At 40.3% G+C, this 25050-nt stretch overlaps 6 protein-coding genes across 9 annotated transcripts in view; 2 read left to right on the top strand and 4 right to left on the bottom strand.

Moving 5' to 3' along the window:
• Window positions 1-692: 692 nt before the first annotated feature.
• tap2a (transporter associated with antigen processing, subunit type a) lies at window positions 693-6193 on the bottom strand. Its single transcript, XM_069688217.1, has 11 exons — window positions 5620-6193; window positions 5243-5357; window positions 5025-5155; window positions 4589-4794; window positions 4309-4506; window positions 4004-4132; window positions 3443-3631; window positions 3066-3239; window positions 2460-2619; window positions 2121-2257; window positions 693-1242 (listed from the first exon to the last, which is right to left on the bottom strand). The coding sequence occupies exons 1-11, from the start codon at window positions 6131-6133 to the stop codon at window positions 1036-1038; spliced, it is 2160 nt and encodes a 719-aa protein (XP_069544318.1). The 5' UTR covers window positions 6134-6193; the 3' UTR covers window positions 693-1035.
• Window positions 6194-7015: 822 nt separating this feature from the next.
• Window positions 7016-10098, bottom strand: psmb9a (proteasome 20S subunit beta 9a). The gene is made up of 6 exons (XM_069688216.1): window positions 9806-10098; window positions 9630-9697; window positions 9304-9435; window positions 8163-8292; window positions 7403-7544; window positions 7016-7267 (listed from the first exon to the last, which is right to left on the bottom strand). Exons 1-6 carry the CDS (start codon window positions 9854-9856, stop codon window positions 7140-7142), a joined length of 651 nt encoding a protein of 216 aa, XP_069544317.1. The 5' UTR covers window positions 9857-10098; the 3' UTR covers window positions 7016-7139.
• Window positions 10099-10330: 232 nt separating this feature from the next.
• psmb12 (proteasome 20S subunit beta 12) lies at window positions 10331-13588 on the bottom strand. Its single transcript, XM_069688214.1, has 6 exons — window positions 13453-13588; window positions 12925-12995; window positions 12163-12294; window positions 11822-11951; window positions 11595-11739; window positions 10331-10781 (listed from the first exon to the last, which is right to left on the bottom strand). Exons 1-6 carry the CDS (start codon window positions 13498-13500, stop codon window positions 10654-10656), a joined length of 654 nt encoding a protein of 217 aa, XP_069544315.1. The 5' UTR covers window positions 13501-13588; the 3' UTR covers window positions 10331-10653.
• On the top strand, window positions 13580-17219 carry psmb13a (proteasome 20S subunit beta 13a). The gene is made up of 8 exons (XM_069688212.1): window positions 13580-13661; window positions 13934-14021; window positions 14566-14663; window positions 15391-15531; window positions 15643-15758; window positions 16015-16073; window positions 16219-16370; window positions 16807-17219. The coding sequence occupies exons 1-8, from the start codon at window positions 13600-13602 to the stop codon at window positions 16916-16918; spliced, it is 828 nt and encodes a 275-aa protein (XP_069544313.1). The 5' UTR covers window positions 13580-13599; the 3' UTR covers window positions 16919-17219.
• Window positions 17220-17770: 551 nt separating this feature from the next.
• Window positions 17771-21575, top strand: psmb8a (proteasome 20S subunit beta 8A). The gene is made up of 6 exons (XM_069688211.1): window positions 17771-18044; window positions 18319-18460; window positions 18821-18932; window positions 19758-19887; window positions 20448-20652; window positions 21307-21575. The coding sequence occupies exons 1-6, from the start codon at window positions 17895-17897 to the stop codon at window positions 21393-21395; spliced, it is 828 nt and encodes a 275-aa protein (XP_069544312.1). The 5' UTR covers window positions 17771-17894; the 3' UTR covers window positions 21396-21575.
• A 1378-nt stretch (window positions 21576-22953) lies between these two features.
• The window catches only part of LOC138614657 (major histocompatibility complex class I-related gene protein-like), a 9225-nt gene continuing 7128 nt past the window's right edge, over window positions 22954-25050 (bottom strand). For 2 of the 4 annotated variants that reach the window (XM_069688204.1, XM_069688202.1), the window contains exons 5-8: window positions 25020-25050; window positions 24790-24807; window positions 24548-24619; window positions 22954-24133 (exon numbers count right to left, since the gene is read on the bottom strand). The exon at window positions 25020-25050 is cut by the window's right edge. In XM_069688204.1, the coding sequence (XP_069544305.1) occupies window positions 24573-24619; window positions 24790-24807; window positions 25020-25050 (96 nt within the window). In that variant the 3' untranslated portion in view covers window positions 22954-24133; window positions 24548-24572. The remainder of the gene's footprint in view (window positions 24134-24547; window positions 24620-24789; window positions 24808-25019) is intronic. The other 2 variants (XM_069688203.1, XM_069688205.1) reach the window with 2 other exon arrangements.

Here is a 25050-nt window from a genome sequence, read left to right as displayed (position 1 = left end):
AAAAGAAAAAAACCTCAACCACTGCATTTTATTGCCGTCCACCAAATTTCTTTCGTTTTCATCCACTCCATGAAAATGCAGTCAGCTCAGCTCCAAACCAGAAATACAGTAAAAACATCACACTCATATGTGACTACAAAACTTCTCTGATTACTACTGAGATGAATGAGCTCAGTGAGGCAAATTATGGATTAACACTTAAACATATTAGTTATTTCCATTCTCAGCAATATTTTAATAATACATTTTTTATTATGTAAGGGGTGTGTCTCTTGTCCTTTCATCCAACATACACTGCAGTGTTCTTGTTTATATTCTCTGTATGGAACAAATCCGATCACACATTGGCCAGAGCTATTTTTCTTTATATTTATTCAGTGTTTTATAAAGTCATTTCAATGTCCTGTTAATGTTTTAGCTAAAATGACTTTTTATATATATATAAAAGGCATGGAAAATACAATCCAGACAAACACATTCAGATAAAACTATTTGAGACATAAAATAAAATAACCTTCAGCCTATCTCACCATAAAGTAAGGTTTATGATGGCCACCATTACCTGTTGGATCAAACATTTATTGACTTTCAACAAGTATAAAATTGAAACAAAGTTATATCATCTCTTAGAAGGAAATCACTCATGAATGTACTTTGATCAACAGTCTGTGAAATAAAGTTGAATAGTCATATTTGAAAAAAACATACTGTTTAATTTTATAGGCAATCTGAATTTAATATTTACATAAACTACAGCTTGTTCTCACACATTTATCAGGTTAGCTGCTGTTGGTATCTCAGATGGAAATGTGCAATGTTTAAAGAATGTTTTCAGTTGTTGTTGTTTTTTTGTTCCCAGGATGCTCCTCTTAAAAGTAGGATAACGTTCTCTAAAAACATTTTAATAATGTTACCACAAAACATTTGTATTGTGTTTTTAAAGCACATAATCCCGGTTGAAAATAAATAATGATAGACTGGGAACATAAAAAACCAAAACCAATTCTCTCTCGCAGTAAAGAGTCACTCGTTTTTTCAGGGAAGAGAATCTTCCTCGGTGAAACGCTGCTCTCTCAGTTTGTAGTAGAGCCCCTTCATGGCCATCAGTTCCTGGTGCGTCCCTCGCTCCTCCACTTTGCCACCACTAACAACAACAATCTGATCCGCCGCCTCGATAGTCTTCAGCTTGTGAGCGATCACCAGCAGCGTCAGGTTGGGACATTTAGCCAGAGCCTGCTGCACCTGTGAAGAGTTGATGAGACACATAATCATCATATTATTGTAAGGTGTCCACCTGGTATCACTCCTTTAGGTAAAAGCAGAGTTAAATACCTTTGTGAGAACTGTTTGTATATAATTATTAATATTTCTTATGATGTAAATAACAAAAGCAAGACATCATTTCAAGTCATAATACATAGTTAATGTAGTGGTGGCAATAGAGCAGGCATGCAAGACCAGTTACCAACAAATGATCAAAACTGGCTGAATGATATTGACCACATTTTTTCAAATCTGTCCATTAAAAATGTTGATGGTTAACATTTTTCAGCTTTTTTTTTTTAGCAGTGAAAGACGGTTGTTTTGCATGACTGTTGCCCAGTTTGCAACTAACCGACATGCAGGATGATATCTTGCCATGACATATGACTGCTTCAGACTTGGACGCACACACTAGACACATTTAAGAAGAACACAGCACAAAAATCCTTCCAAATACTTTTGGAGGTAAATCCCCTTTTTTTATGTGAAAGTTTATGTTTTTTGAATTAAAGATTTCTGTAAATCCGATCTTGAAACAGTAGGACAGACATGTTCTTTACATTGCTTTGTTTCATTAAGGATATTATTATCAATTCACTGAGAAGTGATGTGTGAGCACATCTTTACATTTCCTCTATGTATCTACTTGGTACTGACTTTATGATTTTAGTCAAAACTTATCACCAGTTGTTGAAGAGGTGACTATTTTCAGATTAATTGGCACTCATGACATTATACAGTCTTCAGATGTTCAACCAGATTACTCACTATTTAACTGATACTGTAGGACCTGTTTGCGACATAATGTACAGGCTTTGACCCCTGAGGATACCACAACCTTAAAAATGTTAACATACCTCATTTTCACTGTCAGCGTCCAGAGAGCTGGTTATTTCATCCAGAATGAGGACCTGTGGCTCTCTGACCAGAGCTCGAGCGATGGCGATCTGCTGCCTCTCACTTTTGGATAACTGGCTGCCCCCCTCACCCACCTCTGAAAAATAGACATCAGAAAATCACAACCGATTGAGGTTCAGGATGTAAAATTCAATAACCAACCATGAATGTCACTCATCCTCCAATATATTGTATGTGCATCATCAGTTCTGCTTTCAAAGTGATATTTTTATGCTCTTTTTAACCCAACAAACATACAAAGCGGGTCATTTTGTCTCCAGGACGTTCAAGCAGTTTACCTGTATCGTAGCCTTTCTCCAGCCGCCTGATGAAGTGGTGGGCGTTGGCTTTGCGTGCTGCTTCCTGGATCTCATCCAATGAGCAGTCAGGAAGCCCGTAGGCGATGTTGTCTCTGATAGAGCCAGAGAAAAGCGCTGGCTCCTGGCTCACCACTGAGATCTATTAAAAACTCATCAGCTTAAGTGTCGCAATAGACATTATACTTATACGTGCATATAGCATCTTCTTGCAGAATCAGATTTATAATCAATATATTTCAATGAATCTCAGAAGTGACAATTTTTTTTAAATTTGATTTTACTCAAAATTCTCGAGTTGATTTTATTTAATTTTATTAATGCACCTGCTAAATCTGAACATTTCCTCTCAGCTGATTCTTGATGATTCAAACAATAAACATTGAAGGAAATATGAGGATTTTGACTTTTTGCTGCTTTCAAAATGTTTTATGATGTTGCATTTGAGGCACAACTTTTCATTTACAGAGGACCTGGTGTCAGAGTTGCATTAATTTAACCATATTAGAATAGTGCAAAACAGGCATAATATGTCCTGATGGTCATCTTTAAAATCTATGAACCATCCAGGCACAAATGATTAATTACCTTCTTGTGGAGGTAGTGGTGCTCATAGGAGTTCAGCGGTTTGTTGTCCAGCAGAATCTCTCCATCTTGCGGCTCGTAGAATCGCTCCAGCAGACTCACACAGGTGCTCTTCCCTCCTCCAGACAGACCCACCAGTGCCGTCATCTGGCTCGGCTTCAGCTCCAAAGAAAAGTCCTGAAACACATGACAGATAACAGAAAGCAGTGGTTGTAATCACACAGTGTAACAGGGAGATTGTTGACTTTTTTTCCAGTCAACATGGTTGGAGTTCCTCCACTTTAAGCCTCTTTCTTGAGGTGATATGTTCCTCAGTTGTCAGCTTACATTGTTTTTCATGAACTGTCCAATCTCAAACCAATTAATGACAGTAATCTCACCTGCAGCACTTTTTTGCTGGGGAAAGCAGGATAGGCGAAGTTGAGATGGCGGAAGCTGACGTGTCCGGTTAGCTGATCAGGTTTGAAATCTCCGTCTGTGCTGACCTGAGGTTTCCGGTCCAGGTACTCGAACACTTTCCCGGCGGCTCCGACTGAGTTCAGCATGTCGCCAAAGATGTAGGTGAGAGTCTGGGAGATGACAGTCATGGGACAGGCTTGGTAAACGCATTACTAAACTGGTGTCAGAGTTGCATTAATTTAACCATATGTTTAGAATAGTGCAAAACAGGCATGGTATGTCCTGATGGTCATCTTTAAAATCTATGAACCATCCAGGCACAAATGATTAATTACCTTCTTCATTCACAACATGCATTTGGACTGTTTTAAAAAAAATTAACATTAAGGACACTAACTTTTCTTTTTGCATGAAATGTGCAACATAAATAAAGTTTCCCTTTTCTAACTCCTAAACGAGTAACTAACTTGTTAATAGTTGATGCTTGATGCTTGTAATCACACGTCCACACTAACAAAAATCCACAGAGCATTATGGGATACCCTGATGTTGTCTCCAAGATTTGACTGGTAGAGGATGAAGGACACCAGGTTGCCAGTGGTCATCTGTCCCCTCTGGATGAAAAGTCTGCCGTAGTATAACATGAAGACGTGTATAACCAACCCTGTCAACTACAGACACACACACAGAGAAACACACATCAGAACAAGTACTGCTGATCTCTAAGTAACACACACACACACACACACACACACACACACACACACACACACACACACACACACACACACACACACACACACACACACACACACACACACACACACCAAAAAACCACACTTCTTACCCTCCGTGCAAGCAAGTAAACAGCTCTGACAGTGTCTCGGCGGGTCTTTATGTTGTGTGTGTCCATCAAGCGGTTGTCATAGCGACGGGCCTCATATTTTTCTGTGCTGAAGCTCCGCACAACACGAATACCCGACACGACTTCATTCGCAGCATCATTTGCGCGGGCCATTGAGTCCTGCATTGCCAGGGACAACCTCTGAGGAAGACACAGTAAAAGAAGGACAACTTAGATTTACTGCAAAACAAAGAGGTCCGACTATTTATCAACCTGCTCTTACCTGGTAGTGTGTGTCGTAGATGTTCTGCAAGAGGCCCGTGATGGGCGTCTCCACCAACACGAGGAACGTGAGCTTCCATGAAAGGTTCATCATCAGGGAGATCATGCCCAGTGTCTTGATGAATGTCCTCAGCAGCACGTTGACATTCAGGCACACTGTTCTTCCCATCAGGTTGGTGTCTCTGGACAACCTGGATGTGATTTCACCTGCACAGAAAATATATATATATATATATATTTTTTTTACTTTAACATTATTTGTCTTTCTACAGTATGTCTGGCTTGACTTGTCCAATATTGTTTCCCCTATCATGACTTGCACCATCTTACATTGTCTTGTTTTGTCCTCAAAGGCCGTCTTGTCCTGTCTTTTTATGAAAAATTCTGTCTTGACATGACATCTGTCCTTTATGTATGTTACATTTTAAGGTTCTTACCGGTCTTTATGGTCTCAAAGAATCCAATTTCCTGCCTGGTCAGAGCTTCAAACAGCTTCACTTTCATTCTGCATGTGTAGGAACTGATGCCACACATTAGGAGACCCCCTCGGCAGCCTGCACTAAACGAACTAGTGAATCAATTGGAGAGAAAGTGGTTAGATATTACACAGACACCTGATGGGAGATGAATGTGGAGGGACAACGCTGTCTTATACCTTCCAAGAGAGTATAGGCCCATGAAGAGGAGTGCAGATAGGAATTCATTCGGCTGGTACTGACTGCTGAGGATGTCAATGACTCTCCCAGTGTAGAACGGGATGAACATCTCACCTGAGAAGAGGCACACAAAGGTAGAAATAATTAGATTGATCAGCCATGCAAATCAGCATCAAATTAACAGCATCATCATCCTGGCTCTCCAAAAAGAAGGGTTACAACTTTTCAGGATCTGTTTCCAATTTAAAAAAAATGTAATAAGTAATAATGAATAATATCAGATTGATAGTTTTTAAAAATAATTTACATTGTGTTTATAGTTGATAGTCATCAGCCTGCGTCATTTTGTTATTGTCATCATCAGCTGCATACTCACAGATGACTGCCAGCGACAGGAACACGAGCCCCCCCAGCAGCAGTTGATAGTCGGGTTTGAACAGGTAGAGGACTCTCATGAACAGCACTCTGGCCTTCTGGGTCTTCTCTTTCTTCGAGGCCGCCTCGTTGGTGTCCGGGATGGTGATCTCCCAGAACAGCGCGGCAGCCAGAGACGCCCCTGCGCACATCAGCCAGCAGCGCGCGTCGGCCCAGTGACCACACTGGCTCCCCTCCGTGTAGAGCACCTTGGCCCCGGTCTCAAACACTGCCGGTAGCAGACCGTACGCCGTTATCAAACGACACAGCAACGGCGTGAGGTGCCCGAGTGTGAGCCGAGTCACGGCAATAAGCGCTAACCACCGGAGAGCCGCCGAGACCCAGAGGCGCGCGAGATGCCCAAAGACGCTTTGAGTAACGACCCATCCTGACGCGTAAAAGAGGGACAGGTCGACGCAGACCGCTGCGATCAAAGCAACCACTCTGTGCATTATTGCTGCTGTATTGCCTGCCATTTCCCCAGCAACAGTCGTCGTCGTATGATCTGCTCTGGGACGAGACCAGTGTGTTTAGCTTTCATCCACTTTCGGTTTCATTTTCTGGTGAAAGCAGGGGGGTGGGGGTGGGGGTGGGGGTTCCCATAAACCCATAAACCCCAAACCGCACTGAAGCAGGACAACAGGATTTATAAGTGGCTGCACACTTCAACCATTTTCATATAATTATCATCATATTCATGCCAATTAACCACCATCATTATCCTGGATTACAACTAGTCATAACATCTTGTTAATGAGACAGCCTATAAAAGGATGGTTCACTAAAATGCACAATATCAAAAAATAAAACTGATATTATAAGGCTTTTATTTATCTTTTAATTTGAAATATTAATATAGAGAATATATAGGAATGTATCCACTATAAAAGGACATATTTAAAATGAGTGTGAACTAAAGGAGACAGGATTAAGAGTAACATAATCCTTTTGTGGTGAAACAACTTTTATTTTGTCTTTTTAGTTATATGTCTGTTTACTTCACACAAACAGCAGCATGTCACAATGTGAGTGAAAACGTATGAGAGCGTCTGTATGTGAGGCCTAAGGTTTTGTGGAAGCCTCTCAGGAAGTTTAAGAGAAGGAAGTGGCCTTGGATTACCCAGCAGCTACCCATTTGATCGTAATAACTTACAAAATGTTCACTATTATCCCTCTGAATCAACAAGTAGTGTCAGTAGGATTTCTTTTTTCAGGCAAAGATCATCAAAGGTCACTTATTGAAAGCTTTTTTTTTGCTTCGTTTCAGATCAATTTAAAAACAAATTGCAAACCTGATCACTAAAACAAAGGGCAGCTGATATTACACTCAAAATACTTTAGGGAATTCAAGAGAAATGTAAGGATGGTTTTTCTTTTATTAAAATCGTTAGTGAGGATGTACTCGTCCTGTTTTTTTTCTGTTTACAAGCTAAGTTAGTTGAAAAAAACTGAGCTGTGGCTATTGTTAGGAAAACAACCATGTCACTGATCAAAGAAGGTGGGCAAGTCGTTTCCTAGGATGACTTTCTCCTCCGCGCTGTCTTCATCGATGGTGACGAGGTAGGCCACGCCTCCACTGGAGCCATCGCGGTTCATTGCCAAAGAAAGAGCTACAAGGAAGAGAATAAGAGACAGGAGAGGAGATTTATTTACTATAACATGAAATAATAGAATAAAGGCTCTATTCATCAAATGTCTGGTTTCTCTTTAGTATAATCTGTTAAACACTGCAAAGAAAAACGTACTGTTGACAACAAACTGCTGACACTCCTCTTTGCTCATGCCTCTGCGATACTCCGCATCAACGAACCCGTAAACATACGAGCTGCCAGAACCACCAATCGCAAACGGCTGCCTCGTCAGGAGTCCGTTCAGGGTCGCAAACACCTGGAGGTCAAAGGGCGCGCGGGACCAGAGAGGAATAAAGCAGACGGCAAAAGTCATTCTTTAAAGAAAACTGTAACTTCAAGATCTGGTGCTCAAAGTATGAACGACAACATTAGCAGCTGTTGCACAAATAGTTTTGACGTGATTTAGAAACGTAAACAAGGTAGGGCCGTTTATAAATCAGACAAATGCCAAAAAGTTGATTCATGCCTTTATTTCTAGCCGACTGGACTACTGTAATGCACTTTTTACTGGCCCACTACAGAAAACAACAGAGAGACTTCAGCTCATCCAAAACTCTGCAGCTCTCTTGCACTTGAACTACTGCACCTTTAAAATTCATATTGCTTATTTTATATTTTAACTCTATTTGTGTTTAATTTTATGCATTTTATCTGTTCTTATGCATCTCATTTCTTTTCTATATTTTTAAATGTTCCTTTATTTCTGTTAGAAATTAAACACTGCATGTAACTCTCTTGCTGTAAAGCACTGAGCTGCATTTATTTTATGAAAGGTGATATACAAATAAAGTTTATTACTATTATTATTATTATTACTATGATTACAGTTATTTTCTTCCCTCCAAACTGCAGCCAGCAGCATGTGTTCACTGACCTGCCCTCCGTCTCTTCTGTCCCAGCCGGCTACAATCAGATGAGCGGACAGCTCCTCCTTGTACTTGTATGAGATGTTCCTCACCAGAGTGGCAGCTGAGCGAACCTGGGGGTCCTTGCCGATCTCAATACTGACAGAAGAAGACATACCATTACATAATGTAACGTACTGTGTCGTGGATCTAAAGTTTGGCATGCAGACAACTAAAAAAACACATCGCTCCAAAGCAGGAAATCCCATCTGAAATATTATCAAGAGGACAAATATGAAGTTGCTAAAGGTTAACAATAACAAATACCTCTAAGCCTGGTTGTATTCAGTTATATTGACAGAAGTCTGATGGTGTTTAGTCCACCACACAACATCTTATACTGTAAGCAGCAGTTCTGAATCGAGGAGTTTAGTTTGGGAAACACTACCACCATCTTTGGGTGCTGTTTTAGAGTGGCCTTTTAATGTGATGAGTACAAGTCCCACTTGTGCAATAATGATGTTTAATCAGCATCTCCATGTGCCACATCCGTCAGGAGGGGGAATGCACTATCTTGGCTAAAGTGCTCACTAACAGATATTAAAGGGTCTGCGCTCATATCGCACTTTTTCACCTTCGCCATCTCAAAGTACTTTTACAAATTGCCTCCCATTCACACACCATGCAAAGGGCTGGCCTGTGGTCAGGAGCAACTTGGGGCTCAGTGACAGAGGAGGACACAGAACTGAACCCCGACTTCACAGGTAGTGGCAACCAGCTTTACAATTTTGAGACACAGCCATTTGTTCAACAAATTTATGCACACAAATTGAGAGTAATAAACCTTTAGTGTGCATCAGATCAGAATGGATGAAAAATATGAGCAAAAACAAAAATAATTGTGTTTATATTTTTGTTAAGTGTACATATAAAATTCCTTTATTGTTACAGCCCACATTTGTGGATGCACAACAACGTCTGGAAGTCAATGTTAACTATCCTGAAAGACATGCTAATGATTTAGAAATATGTACACGCAAGCTTGATGGGTAATAATCAGCAGTGAAAAAAATCCTTCCCTGCCAGAGGAAAAAAAAAATACAGTTTGGCCATATATTATAATCAGTACAAGTGTGACAATCCATGAGTGTACTTCCACTGGTTATTTACCTGTGGACATCCAGCTGGTAGTTGACCATCTCAGCGATGGTCTGAGCGTCTGCTGCAGATCCTGACAGAGCACAGTAGATCTTGTCATGGAGGGGAGACAGCTTGTTCATCACCCTGTTCACCACTGACTCCCTGGAAGGAGGGATGAGGTGTGAAGAAGTTGAAACAGAGAAATAAAACACATACGATTAGGAAGGATGGAGAAAAAGGATTTTAGTTTCACCTGATATTGACGGGCCACTATTGTCACAGTAAAGACAGTATAATGCAGACAGAACTGGACACACAATGCAAACATACTCACATGCGCACAAGCACGAACTTACCCGGCAGACACTCGGGAGTCAGACCCCAGCACGACCCCTCCATCAAACTCTATAGCGATAATGGTCGTCTGCAGACACAGGATGAATTCTTTAAACTATCATTTCCGCATGTGACCCAGAAGGAGTCCAGGTGTGCAGAGTCGATCAAAGACGTTAAAAAGAAATCTCATACTTACTCCTGTTTTCACCTCCTCAGACAACCACTGCGGCTCCGTTTCTCCCAACATGGTGACAAACCCTCCGGTAACGATCGGCAGCAGCGATGTTCGGCTGGAAGTGACACCAGGCGTAAAACGGAAGCTTTCCGTCGAGCAGCTCCGGTTTTATGTTGTTTTCTTGTCGGAAAACAGCGTAAAAAAAAAAAAAAAAAAAAAAATCCTCTAAAGTCTGTTTTTGAGCTCGTTTATTTTACCCAATCGATCCAACAAGCTGGCTTTAGACGGACTCCATGTTTGCGCAGATGAAATCGAAATTGAAAGTTAGATTGTTCCTCCTCTGCAGAGAGCTGTAGTTCACTGAGACTGCATGTCACCCAACCGGGTTTCACTGCACCATCAAGATCTCTTTAAGTTACTTTACAGTTTAAATGTGACGGACGCAAAATATCATAATGCACTTTTAGCAAGTTTAAAATGTTATTTACAGAACACGTGGGAAGATATTTTGAAGCACAAAAACAAAGACAAAGAAGAACAATGAGGTTTTGTAAAAGGAAAATATTTTATTGATTTTAATTTCCCATATTTTCTCATGAAATAAACAAAAACAACAACAACCATGTGATCTGGACACGTGAAAGGGTGGAGAGAGGAAGTGTCTTCTTTCCATCACAACACAGGCTGAACAGATTTACAGAAATGTTTTCACACAAGACTCACAAGTTTTTCATCAAGTCATGTCTGACTTCATTTGAGTGTCCAGTCAGTCACATCATCTTACACAGAACAAATTAGTGATAAATGTGTTGCTTAGGGACTCTAGATAATTACTCCATGATTTCATTGCCTGGTTTGAAGGCAGACTGTCACTCATCATGAAACCTGGGCAGCTTGTCACCAGGTACAACCACATGCTCCACCCCCTTTTCCGTGATCACCACCAGGTTAGCCACGCCCCCGCTGACGTTGTCTCGGCCCATAGCCAGAGCCAGAGCTGTGAGGGACAAAGACACATGGAGTACAGGGGAGGGTGGAGGAGGAAGAAAGACACACAGGAACAGAATAGAGACAGAACATAATGAGTTACGTTGAACAACCAGATTAATGCAAATTTATGACATTTAGAAAACTCCTAACTGCCAGACAAATGATTTTTGTTTATTTCTTTCCTTAAAATACAAACAAAAGCCTTAAAAAAAATTAAAAAAATAAAATACATTCTTCCATAAATACGAGGGTGGATCAGAAAGTTCGGAGACTGCTGCTGTTGCACGTTAACGGCGCTCTAACCTTCGTGAGTAAATACTCAGAGTTTCATCGCTTGGCCAAAATCACCCCGACAACTGCTCGCAAAACGCATGTGTAACTCAGGTGCTGATTATAATGACGTGACGAAACTCGGAGTACTTACGCTCGAAGGTTACAGCTTCTCTGTGCTCCGTGCAACAGGAGCAGTCTCTGAACTTATTGACCCACCCGCATATAAATCAAGTTTTCATTCTCATGTGAGTCATCGTCCTGCTGAAGACTGCAAGATGTGGTGAAAGGCTCCTGAAAACCTGGAGTTAGGTTTATTATGTCAAACACTCTTATTATATTTTTAACAAACCCAGGAAATGTCCTGACACTATTTCTTCTTTTCTACCACACTCAGCTTCCTTTTCACTCATTTTTATGGAATCACTATCTAGTTTCCCAGAAAAACACTTCAAAATCTTAACATGAACATCCTGAAAAATCAATTACACATGTATTTTGAGTTTGCATAAATATAAGTAAAATAACAAAATAGTAAAATATACAGAACCATTAGTGGCAAACTGTAGGCATTCCTCTCTGGTCATGTTGGGTTTGTATTTAGCGTCCACGTAGCCGTAGATGTAAGTGCTGCCCGAGCCGCCGATGGTGACGGCCTGACGGACTAACATCCCGCCGAGAGACACGACGTACACCTGGAGAGGGATGGAGGACATCGGTGGAGCAGTTACATGGTGGACTTACGTGCCATGATTACTGCCTCTCAGATTTATCTACCTGTGGGCCGTTCTTCCTGTCCCAGCCTGCCGTGATGAAGCCGGCCTGCAGCTCCTCTTTGTCCTTGTAACACAGTTCCTTCAGCACCGACGCTGCTGCGATCACCAGCGGAGGGCTGTCCATCTGGACGCTGTGGGACATCAAGGAGGAGTGTCTTTGTATTTTGTAAAGGTGAACAATCAGTGTTACATGTGTGTTTCCTGTTCGCGTGTGTGTCTCATAGAGGGGTAAAAGCCAGTTGAGAAATTTGATTGAAAAACATATAAAACATGAATACTCCCATGTGAAGTGTGAAAATGTGACGCGTGTGAAATGTGTGAACTCGTGTCGTGTCTGCACACCTGTGGAAGGACAGGTGGTACTTTGCAGCCTTGATGACGGCCTGAGCATCCGCGAGTGAACCGGCCATGCAGCAGAAGATCTGGTCGTGAACCTGAATCACCTTGTTGATGGTTTTAGTTGAGACATATTCACTGAAAGAAGAGAGAGAATTTAAAAAAAAAAAAAGCAACAATGAGAGACAAATGCTAAATGATGTGCAACTCGAGCAGTTAAAAATTTGGACGGGAAGTCGGTAAACTCACGTTATTGTCATGTTCTGAGGACATTTTATTTGTTAGGTTTTGATTGTTTTAATAAACTCAGAAATGTTAAACTCGTCTATAACTGCGAACATAATCAGGCTCGCCAGGTGACCTTGTAACACGTGGAGCATCCAGCTTTATTAGTAAGGTGCTGTTAAATAAATCCTCATTTGGACAAACAGCTTTTGAAGAAAGATCAGTCTGGTCCGGTGTTCTGGTTTAATGGTGCGTTTCTGTCTCGTGTTGTTCTTCTCTTTGACAAGTTGAAATGCTGCTTAAAATCATTATTCCTGGTAATCAGATGCTCATATGAAAATTAGTAAAACTTTGAATGTTATGAGGAAGTGTCGGCCACCTGTGCATAAAAACATGTTGCAACCTCTTTTGTGCTTCAAAAGTTATGTGATGCACATATTTCAAAATGCTGCACAATTCATCCTACCAATTATTTTTGAATGTGTTAACTCTATTAATGTTTATCAATAAAAGCAGCTCATTCCATCGTGACAACATCCTCACCCTCCAATGGAAGCCCTGGAATCTGATCCAATCACAACCCCTCCATCAAAGATGGCAGCCAGGATGGTTGTCTGAGGGAGGAGAGAGGAGGAGGGAGGACTAAATAAATTACATTCAGCAAACTGTAAGAAGATACCTGTAAAACTGGTTTACAAAGCATCACAAGCACACTTTCTTCCCATGGTTTCCTGTTCAGTCCTTCGGCCCGAACAGCTATGGATTCTGGGATTTAGAGTTCTGTGAGGGGGCGGTTTTAATGTGGACCACCTTCTGACAGGAAATAGAAGTGTAGCAAGTCGATTATTTTATAGAAATTTGAAGAACAAACTTATTCAGATGTTACACGTAAACATTCACAGATAAAAAACAATACGTGCACAGACCAGTCGAAGACATTCTGCCTCGAGGCAAACTCCTGCATCACAGCATCACCTGTTCAAACCTCATCGATCATTTTACGCACAATAAACTCCGTGCGGCGTCAGCAGGTAAAAAAACATACTTGTGAACTGATCTGGATTTACTCACCCCTGTGCTGACTCCTCTGACTTGTGAGTCCGTGCGGCGTTTCTCCATTTTTACTCCAAAATCGAAAGCAAACGAGGAGAGCTGACGCTCGGAACAGCGACCTCACGCGCATCGAGACGCGCCAGAGACGCCGCGGTCACATCCAGAATGGCGCTATCAAATGTCCTCGAAGCTCCGGCGGCTGGATTTAATTTCGACAACGCGGCCAGGTATGAGCTTCTCTCTCTGTGTTCCGAGCAGCAGAGTTTATCAGTGATGACAGAAAACAGGATGAAACTCGGTGGGTTAGACGGAACTTTCACGGGATCAAAAACGAAAGTAACTTTTTCCTGCTTGTTTTTCAATTTAATCAAAGGAATATTATAATTACGGCGTGGTTTTACGGTTTTTATTATCAGGATATGTATTGATTAGTTGTTATTAACACCCCATCCACCTGATAACACCCCCCACCCACCTCCCCCTCTCTCCTCCTCTTTAGAAATGCTGCGTTGGAGGGTCTTTTTGATGGAGCACAGGCACCAAAACCTCTGAAAACAGGCACCACCATAGCAGGAGTGGTGTTCAAGGCGAGTAAAACATTGGTTTAAACTGCACTGATAAAATAATAATGAACCACAATAGTGATATTCTATGTTTTAGTCTCTAAAATATACTTTTGATTCCTGATGCTGTTTTTAAAATCACAACAAACTCATATGCAGCTCCTGCTTTTCCTTCAGTCTCATATAAAAAGAGAACTTGCCCAAACTTGAATGAGATGCCTTCAGTTTTTAAAATTTAAGTTTCTTATCTTGCATGGTGCTGCAGTTGTGAGCACAGATTCTTTCTGGCATTACATTCAAGGCCTATCCAACCTACTGATGGCATTTCAGGAGTTATGACGCCAGAAATTCAAATCCAGACAACAAACAATAATCCAACATGGATTCTTTAAAAAATAAATACAACCAACGTGCTTTTAAAATGTTACTGTTTGGCAGGAAACTTAAAAATGTAACATGCTGGCATCCCTGAACTAACAACACAACATTCCTGCGGCTGCACACATTTTTGCACGAGGACCTGCAAAAAGTCTGATCTGATTTGTCTGATTTGTCTGTGTGGGTGCAGGATGGGGTGGTGCTGGGAGCCGACACAAGAGCCACCTCCAGTGAGGTGGTGGCCGACAAGGCGTGTGCCAAGATCCACTACATTGCTCCCAACATATAGTAAGTGCCACGAGTACCATCACACACACACACACACACACACACACACACACACACACACACACACACACACACACACACACACACACACACACACACACACACACACATCAGTTGTTTTCCATTGATCTGTTGTCTTTTGCTCTCTTGGTGTACATTTTATTATTAAATGTCTCCTTTACACATAAGGGAGACATTCATTTTATTATTTATTTTTTAAATTTCATTTTATTGGTGTGTTACTTGCAGATGTTCAAACTGCGTATGCTTTATTGTTGTTGTTTCTGTTGTTCCTCTTATTATAAAAGTTAATAAAGAGACTCTCCTTCACGTCAGCTTAAGTGATTTCCTACATATCCCAGAATGCAATGCAGTGAGCTTCTGTTGAATTTTAAGGTTTTATCTCATGAGGTCAGTTATAGCTGGAAGGAGAATAGTCGGACGATATCATCCTGTTCAAACCAGAAAAGTCTTCAAAAAACAACACACTACTGATGAGAGACTGCATTGCATTCTGGGATATTGTTGGCGACTGTGGAGGGGGGAAAAGTCCATCAATCTTTTTATGGTTTTCTGTTATTGTTGAAGCAAAATATTGGCTCAAGAAAGACGTCATCGCTCGACTTTAACCTTTCCCATTAAAACTTCCCAATTCCCTCGTTTCCAACCATCTGCTCTCTCATCATCTCTCTCTCTCTCTCTCTCTCTCTCTCTCTCTCTCTCTCTCTTGTTGTGGAGCAGGTACAGCAGCGGACACAGAGAAAACCACGGACCTCCTCTCGTCCAACCTCACCATCTTCTCACTGAACAGCGGGAGGAACCCTCGTGTCGTCATGGCCGTCAACATACTGCAGGATATGCTGTACAGGTTTGTGTCGCGCACACGTCATGTACATGTATGTAGGTGTGTCAACGAGCTCAACATTTAGTTCCTTGTTCAGGAATCCACGGTGTTAACGGTGGTCTTTGTGGCCCTCAGGTACCACGGACAAATTGGTGCCAATCTCATACTGGGAGGAGTAGACGTCACTGGGAACCACCTGTACACAGTGGGGCCATATGGGAGTGTCAATAAGGTGCCTTACCTTTCAATGGGTATGTGACACTAATAATCATCAATAAGCATCGCAAGTACTGTTGCTGTGACCTGTGATCTTTTTCCTGGATTCTTTGTTGGTGGAGTTTGAGTTTGTGACGCTCTCTCCTCCGTCTGTTCAGTCCAGGATGTCAAAACATGTTCTACTTTAATACTTTTACAAATGATGTGAGATGCTATAATTTTCTGCAGCCATGCATTTAATTCACACTCAGCCTTAATCTAACCTGTGCCTCTTACTGTGTGTTCATGCAGGATCTGGTGATCTGGCTGCTCTCGGGATTTTGGAGGATGGATTCAAACCGAACCTCGAGGTACGTCACTGGACATTTTTGCATCTTTAATTGCAGTACGGCAGGTGTGAAGGCAAAATAATTCTCCAGGTCAGACAAACAGTTGAGAAAACGTAAAAAAAACCAGTCGATTCACGTCCTTTGTGATTTCTCTCACCTCTCTCAGCTGGAGAACGCCAAGCAGCTGGTGCGAGCTGCCATCCATGCAGGTATCATGAGTGACCTCGGCTCAGGCAACAACATCGACATGTGCGTCATCACCAGAGAAGGGGTGGATTACATCAGACCCTATCAGGAGTCACAGTACAAAGACAACAGGTGGGGATGTATAAGTTTAAGATTGTTCACTAGTTGACACACCCGAACCACTGCTCACAACATGATGTGTAACTCAGGTGCTGATGTTGACCGAGCGACAGAACTTGGAGTACAACCTCCCGAAGGTTACGGCTTCTCTCTGCTCCGTGCACGTCACAGTGCTGCGCAGCGTTCACGGGCAACACGAGCAGTATCTGAACTTTCTGGTCCGATAAGCTCTTTAGTTCATGAACAACTTACTACTTTAAAAGCTATCCAAAAATTATAAATCATATTGTTCAACAATGAGCCTTGTCAGCTTTGCCACACATGCCATGTTTGTCCACACTAATTTAAAAGTGAATGATGCAAAGCAAAAACTTTGACAAGTCCATTTTCACATTTAATTAAAATCTAACCCTTAACTAATGTGTATCTGTATCTGTCTTTTTCTTAGGAAAATTAAATACAAATATCGTCCAGGCACGACACCGATTATGACCGAGAAAGTCGTCCCCTTAAAGCTGGAGGTTGTGCAGGAGACTGTGCAGCAGATGGATACGGCCTGAGCTGCAACGGACCACCGCACTACAAAAACCCCACAACGTTCAGCAGTGAAAGGAAATGTCTTCGGTTGAACTCAATTGTTATCAACAGATATTAAATAAAAGTAATGAAACATCTCATGCACCTTTTCTAAACGCTGTCATGATGGTTTCTGCTCTGGAATAATTCAGAAACTGTAGTACTGCAGGGATTATTGCAGGATTACAGTAAACTGCTGCTTCTGGGCGACAATGAGATGCAACATGATTTTTTTTTTATTCAATAACAATTAAAACACTGAATAAAGTCCTATTAACAAACTCATATGACTTTGTTGCCTTATTTCTTTGCATGTTTTATGATTATTGACCCACTTTGATGTGTTAATCCTCAAACAGCACCCATATGTTTACAATAAACACCCATAGCCCACAAAGCAGGTTCCTGTGCTGCATGTAATGTTATTTTTTCTCAATCTACATCATTAACATTAACATGACATTAACATTAACACGACATTAACCAAACTGCATGAGTTAAGTGAATCCTCATGATTACTAGTCATGTCCGTGTATCTTTGCTGGGTTCTTAAAACCTGAGTGCTTCTTTTCTGCCCAGAGACTGATGATGAAAAAACGACACCGCTCTCCTATTGGTTTAGGTGGTTTGAGCGATCTCAATTAATTTTTTTATTTATTTAAGATAAATATCACAGAGTTTGTTTTATTTTTATCAATTACATTTTTTGATTTTTAAAAACCTGCCATTCTCGGTCATGTAAAGCTTCTTTTTTAAACAACTGCGCATCTGTATTGTTCTGCTGACCAATTTTCTAAGAGAAAGAGACTGCAGTGAAATACTTTTTAAAAACCCTTTCACTTTCGTATTCCTTGTTACGTACAAGGAAATTATCCTTGACGCCGTCAACCGCCATCGCCCCTTTGGAAAACTTAAGACCTACACTTTACACGATATAATACGAATTTATACTTTACTATAATGGCACTTTTTGATGTGAGTGGTTTTAAGCCTTATTCTGAACTCCGTGGCCAAATTCTCCCAGCGAGACAGACGCCTCTCGTCGACCGAACCAACCACTACAACTTTGGGATGAAAACGCCTGAATTTGCTGTTCCTCCGGGTGTGGAGGTGAGTATCATTTCACTACATTTCCGACAGATATTAATGTACTGAATCCTATCGGTATCTGCCACGAGCACCAAGCGTCAGACGCGCGTGATCCTTTTACGCGTCAGCGTGTGTTTGCTTTGAAATCATACATTTAGCTCAACTATCTCCATTTTTTTTTTGGTGAAAATACATGATGTTGTGATAAATGTTCCACTATTATTTTCTCTTTGACACACGGTGCCATCTCAGTTTAAGCGTCCCACTCAGAGTTTCTTTTTGGTTTCGCTCGCAGCCCTCAGGGTTTCTCAAGTCCTGCAACCGTGACGGAGGTGTGTGCATTGACCTGAACCACGGCACGACCACCCTGGCATTCACGTTCAGACATGGAGTCATCGTGGCTGTGGACTCCAGAGCCTCAGCTGGCCGGTACTTGGGTAAATATGCAGATCTGGAGAGAAAATATGTTTTCTACTCCACGCGTGGAAAACGGATGGAAGAGATGGAGATTAACAAAAACAAAAAAAACAAATGGGATAAAGTGTAGTGAAAACAAATAATGCAATTTATATCCTGTCATTTGTCTAAGTTTTAGCAGCCTATTGCTGTTTAGAAAATGAGGAGTTACATATTAGGAGCCACCAGCAACATACTGTGCGCTGTATCCCCTCAAAAACGGCCTCAAAGGGGATTTTGAAATGTGAATCAGGGTCTTTCAGCTGAATAAGCAACAACAACCATGATGCAACCTGTTGTTTCAGCTGATAAATGTCTCCTTTTGCCTAATCTGTCTGCAGCATCCAATGACGTCAACAAGGTGATAGAGATCAACCCGTACCTGCTGGGCACCATGTCGGGCAGCGCTGCAGACTGCCAGTACTGGGAGAGACTCCTGGCCAAAGAATGCAGGTCTGTCCTGCTTTGTTGTGAATAATTATGCCACATATTGTGTATCCGACTCTTTTTATGATTTTTTTTTTTTTATCAATCTGTGCTCCTCATACACATTAACACACACTTCAAAAGGGTCCTCTGCCCTTTTAATGGCCTTGTAACTGGAGGTGCATCCCCATCAGTTCCTATCAAACATATGTGAATGATGCTCTTGTTGCCGGTTTGAAGTCAAGACGGATATAAAAGCCCTCTAACATGTTCAGATAATTTAGCTCCACAATAATATTGTCAAAAGCATTAAGCATGTTTCATCGGGGCCAGAAGGAAAGGAGTGTTTCACAGCGTGATTATAATCAAGCAGGAAAATCCTCCTCCTATCGTGCAGGTTTATTTGATTTACATACGAGCTTTCTGACTTGGGTTTGGTGTGTTGTAGCCTGTTTGTATGCTCAGTAACATGCTGAAAATGTGTATTTACTTCCTGTTTTAGAGCTCCATGACAGGGGGGGGGGACCAAGAATAAACTTTAAAATCACAATAAAATAAAGTAGTGAACGGTCCCTGGTTTTGAGTGGAGAAAATAGATTTAGTGGTTCAGAAGGTTCGTTCACACAAAGGAGATAAAAGGCTTTTGGACCAGAGCTTGAATCTCACACCGGAGGCCTCCTGTGTGGAGTTTATGTCACAACCTGAGTTTTAATATAATTTATCAGAACACAATCAATGCAACATTGGAGTAGTTAAATTAAATTTAATCTGAACTACCTACATACAGTAGATGATTCATTTGTCTGTTATTTTTCTCCTGAACTGACTGGTATCTTCTTGTATTGTCATCAGGCTGTACAGGCTGAGGAACAACCACCGGATCTCTGTGGCCGCTGCCTCTAAGCTGCTATCGAACATGATGCTGGGCTACAGAGGCATGGGCCTCTCCATGGGGAGCATGATCTGTGGATGGGACAAAGAGGCAAGCGCCGCTCAGAACTTCAAATATTGTCATTAAAGGGTTCAGTCCGTCAGTCCGTCCCTCCAGGATTTCACTGAGTATTGTTTGTGATTGTTGTAAAAATATGGTAATTAGCAAAAATTGCAAGTTGAGGATTTTTTTTTTTTTTTTAAATACTACCTAATAATGAGTCATATGTAATCACTTCCTCTGATCAGAAATATGCAGCATATCACAAAAATATATATATATTTTTTTAACTTAAAGAACCGTGACCAATTTACAAAACAGAAACTGTGACTACTGCTTAAACATTCAGGAAAAATAAGGGATTTAAATGCTTTTTAGATAATATTAACTCAACACGTTGGTCATTGTGGTGTTGCAATGTGGTTTAAAGTAGAAACTGTGGGAAGTTAAGGGTGGGAGGGGTAGATGAGCTAAAAAAAAAAAGGCAACAGGTAATATTGTTTTTAAGTATTATAATGTGAGCAGCTTGTGTTTGGAGATTCATCAGAAACTGTGGCTGCTATGTAAAATAACAGGATTCCTGCAGAGCTTATAGTACTGTGTGTGTGCAGGGCCCTGGTCTGTACTATGTGGACGACAACGGCACGCGTCTGTCCGGCCGTATGTTCTCTACCGGCTGTGGGAGCAGCTTTGCCTACGGTGTGATGGACAGCGGTTACAGGGAAGACATGACAGTGGAGGAGGCGTACGAACTCGGCCGTCGGGGCATCGTCCACGCTACGCACAGGGACGCCTACTCCGGCGGAGTGGTAAACAGTGAGTATTAAGTAGTAGGAGGGTTCGGGTTTTAAACCACACTGACGCTCAAAAGATCTCAACTACTGGATGGTTTACCATGAAGTTTTAGTTTTTTAGTTCAATAAGTTTTGCATTTAGCTCAAAGAATCACTAACATTTCTGTAGACTGAGTTATATATTTTATTTATGTCATGTAGAAGCTTGTATCTAATTCTGCTAGAATAAAGATATGTACACAGTATAAGCAACTACAAATAACTACGATCCAAACCAATGCTCAAAGAATGAAGGAAATCAGAACCGTGTCCTCGAGGTTAAAGTGACGACTGTAAAAGACAAAATCCAACTGTGGACCTTTGCTGCATGTAATTCCCCCTTTCTCTCTCTCTCTCCTTTCATTTCCTGTCATCTCTCCAATGTCAGCTTTTAAAAAAAGGCAGAAAAGTACAAAATTTTTTTAAAATTAAGAAAGTACTGAAATGTGTCTAGTCCTGAAATGCATAAAGTCGTCTGCAAGCAGTTGAAAAACTGTTATGAGCTATGTGATATCATGTGTGTTCATGTGTGTGTGTGTGTGTGTGTGTGTGTGTGTGTGTGTGTGTGTGTGTGTGTGTGTGTGTGTGTGTGTGTGTGTGTGTGTGTGTGTGTGTGTGTGTGTGTGTGTGTGTCCAGTGTACCACATGAAGGAGGAGGGCTGGATAAAGGTGTGCAAGGAGGACGTGTCAGAGTTGATCCACCGCTACAGGAAGGGCATGTTCTGAGTTTGACCTCTGACCCCAGATCAGCCTCGACACTCTGAAGACGGTCCACTGATGTGTGTCCACAGTGATTATTGTTGTTTGTACTCTGTGCTGCAACCTGCTGATACTGTAACTCTACAATCTCCAGACAACCTGACCAACACAACACAGCTACAAAATAAAGACTGTTGTTTCACTGACTGACTGTCTGTCTTGTTATAATGAACTCAAACAGATTCATTATGGTGCTTCATGATAGAAAGTGTCATTTATAAACTCTACAGCCAGCTCGTATGTTGATTTTAATACAAAGCGAGTACAAATATTTTCACAGATGACTGATGTGTCAGTTTAATAACATTTAAGTCCCTGATGTCAGTTGTTATTTAGGATGATTTTATCAGCACATTTTAAATGAGTTAATGTAATGTAGTTGTTAAAAAAAAGAAACATACTGTGTGTTTTAAAGCATTACCTGATGACAGAATATGTTGGTTTTTTTTAAATTTTTTTTATCAAATATGGTCTGGTGAAAAGGACCACAAACACACAGGAAGTGCCAAACCTATTTTAAAATCCTGCTGCCAACGCTGTCATATTTCAAGTGATTGTATCTTACTAATAAATCCATACTAATACAAAAGCAACTGAAATTCAATTTATATATTTGACGGTTAATTACTTTATTTATAGCTTAAAATACACAGGTTTGTTCCACATAAAATATGAACCGAACTGTAGTGAAGGCAGCTGTACTGTCATCTGTTTCCGTGCAGAACTCGGTCTCACACATTTTACCTGTAGAGGTATTCACCATTATAGAAACAATAATCACCTTTATGTTTGAATGACTGTAAATATTTCATGTTTTCTTGCACATAACCTGTGAAGCACACAGAAACCAAGAAGTTATCTGATATGAATGTAAAGATAAATTCAAAAGAAAATAGTTTTTTTTTTTCAACATTAAAAAAATCTAAAATGTTTTCACATTTTTCTTGAAAACTATATGATGTATATGTCAGTGCATCTCTTCAAGTAACTATACATGATATGGGTTTAATCTGAAGCACATTACATCTAGTAAGAAAAGTAAGTTGATTTGAAGGCGCTGCAGGCGTGGTCATCAGTTGCCAGGCAGATTTAAGTGCAACAGGTTTGGTTTTTTACCAAACGGTAAAAAGCACCACTTAAAACGTGGTGATGTATGCTCACTGATAAAATGAAACATACATGTACGCAATGAAAGTTGGCTTTAAATATGAATATTTTAGTAACCAAACAGCAGAAGCTTTCTGTAAACATACTACGAGAATATAATATTGTGCAAACACTCGTTTTAAGTAACTAACCAGACCATTCAAGTCTTATACAGAAAAAAAATCACGGCTATTAATTTTTTTGTCAGGTGGTAAAAAGTCAAAACTTCCTCTTCAGTTATGATTGAAAACTCACACATCAACATCTACATGACAGAGCCACGTTTATTTAATCTGTGACAGCAGTGAATACTCAGTATTCATGAAATCGTAGCTGCACTCACAGGTGTGTGTTTATGAAATCATTCGAAGACAAGAAATTTTGATTATTTGGGGACTTTATTGAGAATCAAAACACACGTAAAAATAGATTGAAACGTTAATACAACTTAATTAAATCTACACCTCTTAATTTCAAAATGCTTACATGACAGAAAAGCTGTTCGTCCCTAAAAAAAATAGCAGGCAAACACAAAATATCACACCACCCTTCATTATATCAGCTAAACTTAAACTCTAATGTTAAATCAAGAATCAAAAAATTACTTAAATCAAAAAGCCATAAAGACATAAATTATTTGCTCAAACCTTCTTACAATCAAAACAAAACCTTTTATCAGCGCCTCAGAAATATACGAGCAGAATATTTATACAACTGGAAACCACATTTTAACTGGTTCTTAAATTTTGTGTCCGTGCGCATTGATGCAACCTCATATTGTAATTTCATGTTTTTACTGTTATTTTCTGGGAATTAAATGAACAAATGATGTCATCATAACCGACTAATTAGCATCAAGCAGCACAGTGATGCAAAACTCCCTTCATCCATTTCCTGTCCTGTTGTTCAGCGGAGTTAAAGAGGACTGGAGTCAGTCGCAGCTTTATCATCAGGAGTGTCACAGATGGAGAATCTACACGGACAAACACAGGCTGGTTAAAGGCTCCCGTTTCCATCAGCTGCTTCCAGAGGACGCAGCATGTTATCTAAAGGTTTACATCTACGTATCCCAACACGCTGGGAATATGGATTTATGAAAAGGGGAATTCATCCGTGTTGTATCATCAATATTGATGCTTGATTTGTTGATGTACAAGAGAACCCCAACACCAGAAACATACAAAAACTGGAAGTAATGTGGATTTGTTTTAGATTTGTTTGAACTCCGTTGTGATTATATGGAACATATTTGATAATGTTTTACTTCATCATCCTTAATTCATTTATCAATGTTGAAATATTTTACCAGAAGAAAATCCACCTTTCAATATGTCATCAAAATCATTTTTGTCACCATTTATGTGTTTGAAAAATATCTTGTCAATTCATGTTTTGGTTTTATTTCCTCTGAATTTCTATCAGTATGTTTCTAGAACTAGAATCACCACTTTATTCACTCAGTTTACAATTCGAATGATGAAGAACCAATAAATTCTCAGTTTATGGAGAAGAACGCGGCGACATCGCTCCTCGTTTCAGGCCAAGATTTGTCCATAAACCTAAAGAGAAGAAAAGAAAGAAAGATGATTTATAACAGAAAATAATATCAAAGAGAGAATTTGATTGTACAAATCTGAGTATTTATTGTATCATTAAGAACTAAAATATGAAAGATCCATATAAGTATTTAACTTTTGAGGAACAATTGTTTGTTTTATTTTGGTTGAACCATTTTGATAAATTGGTGTTGTTGCTTTTCTAAATCTTGATATTAAAGTTATTATTGATCAAATCTTTTCTCACTTAACATAAAACAGCTTCGCGTTTGTTGTGAAAATATAATTGACGGAGAGATTTTGTTCACTACAGATATTTAACTCCAACATGTCAGCGAGGTTTTGACAGTGAAACACTCGTACGGTTCCTCTACACATGTTACAAGGACACTTTCTTCAACATATGAAGCAGCTCACCTGTGTGCAGGGTTGTGTTTGTCATTTAGGCCGTTGGAAGCATTTGCTGCTGGACCTCACGGTTCTCCACAGCTGGAAGGTCAGAAACATTTTGTTAGTCCACATGCAGCTCTGAACTGAACCTCAGTTTAACAAACAGACAACAATAAAAAAAACATTTGGAGGACAAAATACAGAATGTTTGTTTAAGCTATAATACATGTGAGATAAGAGAAAACTAAATCCAAACAGGTTTTACTTACGGGATGGAGGGCGCTTGTCTGAAATGAAAAGATAAATAATTTCAGTTGTTAATAGTTGTTGTACATTATTTTTATTTCCTTTCACTTCTCCCTCGCATCGTCCTGTTATCATTAAAACCGTAGAGCTGAGAATTACATCGCTTCATGTTGGTTGAAACTATTTGAAGTGTGTTTGTTTCACTTTTACGTAAAAGATAATATGAGACACAGTTTCTGTTTTGGTCTCTCACCCGTCTTCTTCTTGTAAACAAGGAATCCAAT

Source organism: Brachyistius frenatus, unplaced genomic scaffold, assembly GCF_029030835.1.
Source record: "Brachyistius frenatus isolate BFR_SWC_R1_liver_20210118 unplaced genomic scaffold, ASM2903083v1 Contig_544, whole genome shotgun sequence".
Classification (NCBI taxonomy): domain Eukaryota; kingdom Metazoa; phylum Chordata; class Actinopteri; family Embiotocidae; genus Brachyistius; species Brachyistius frenatus.
This window is presented reverse-complemented; position numbering and strand designations above follow the sequence as displayed.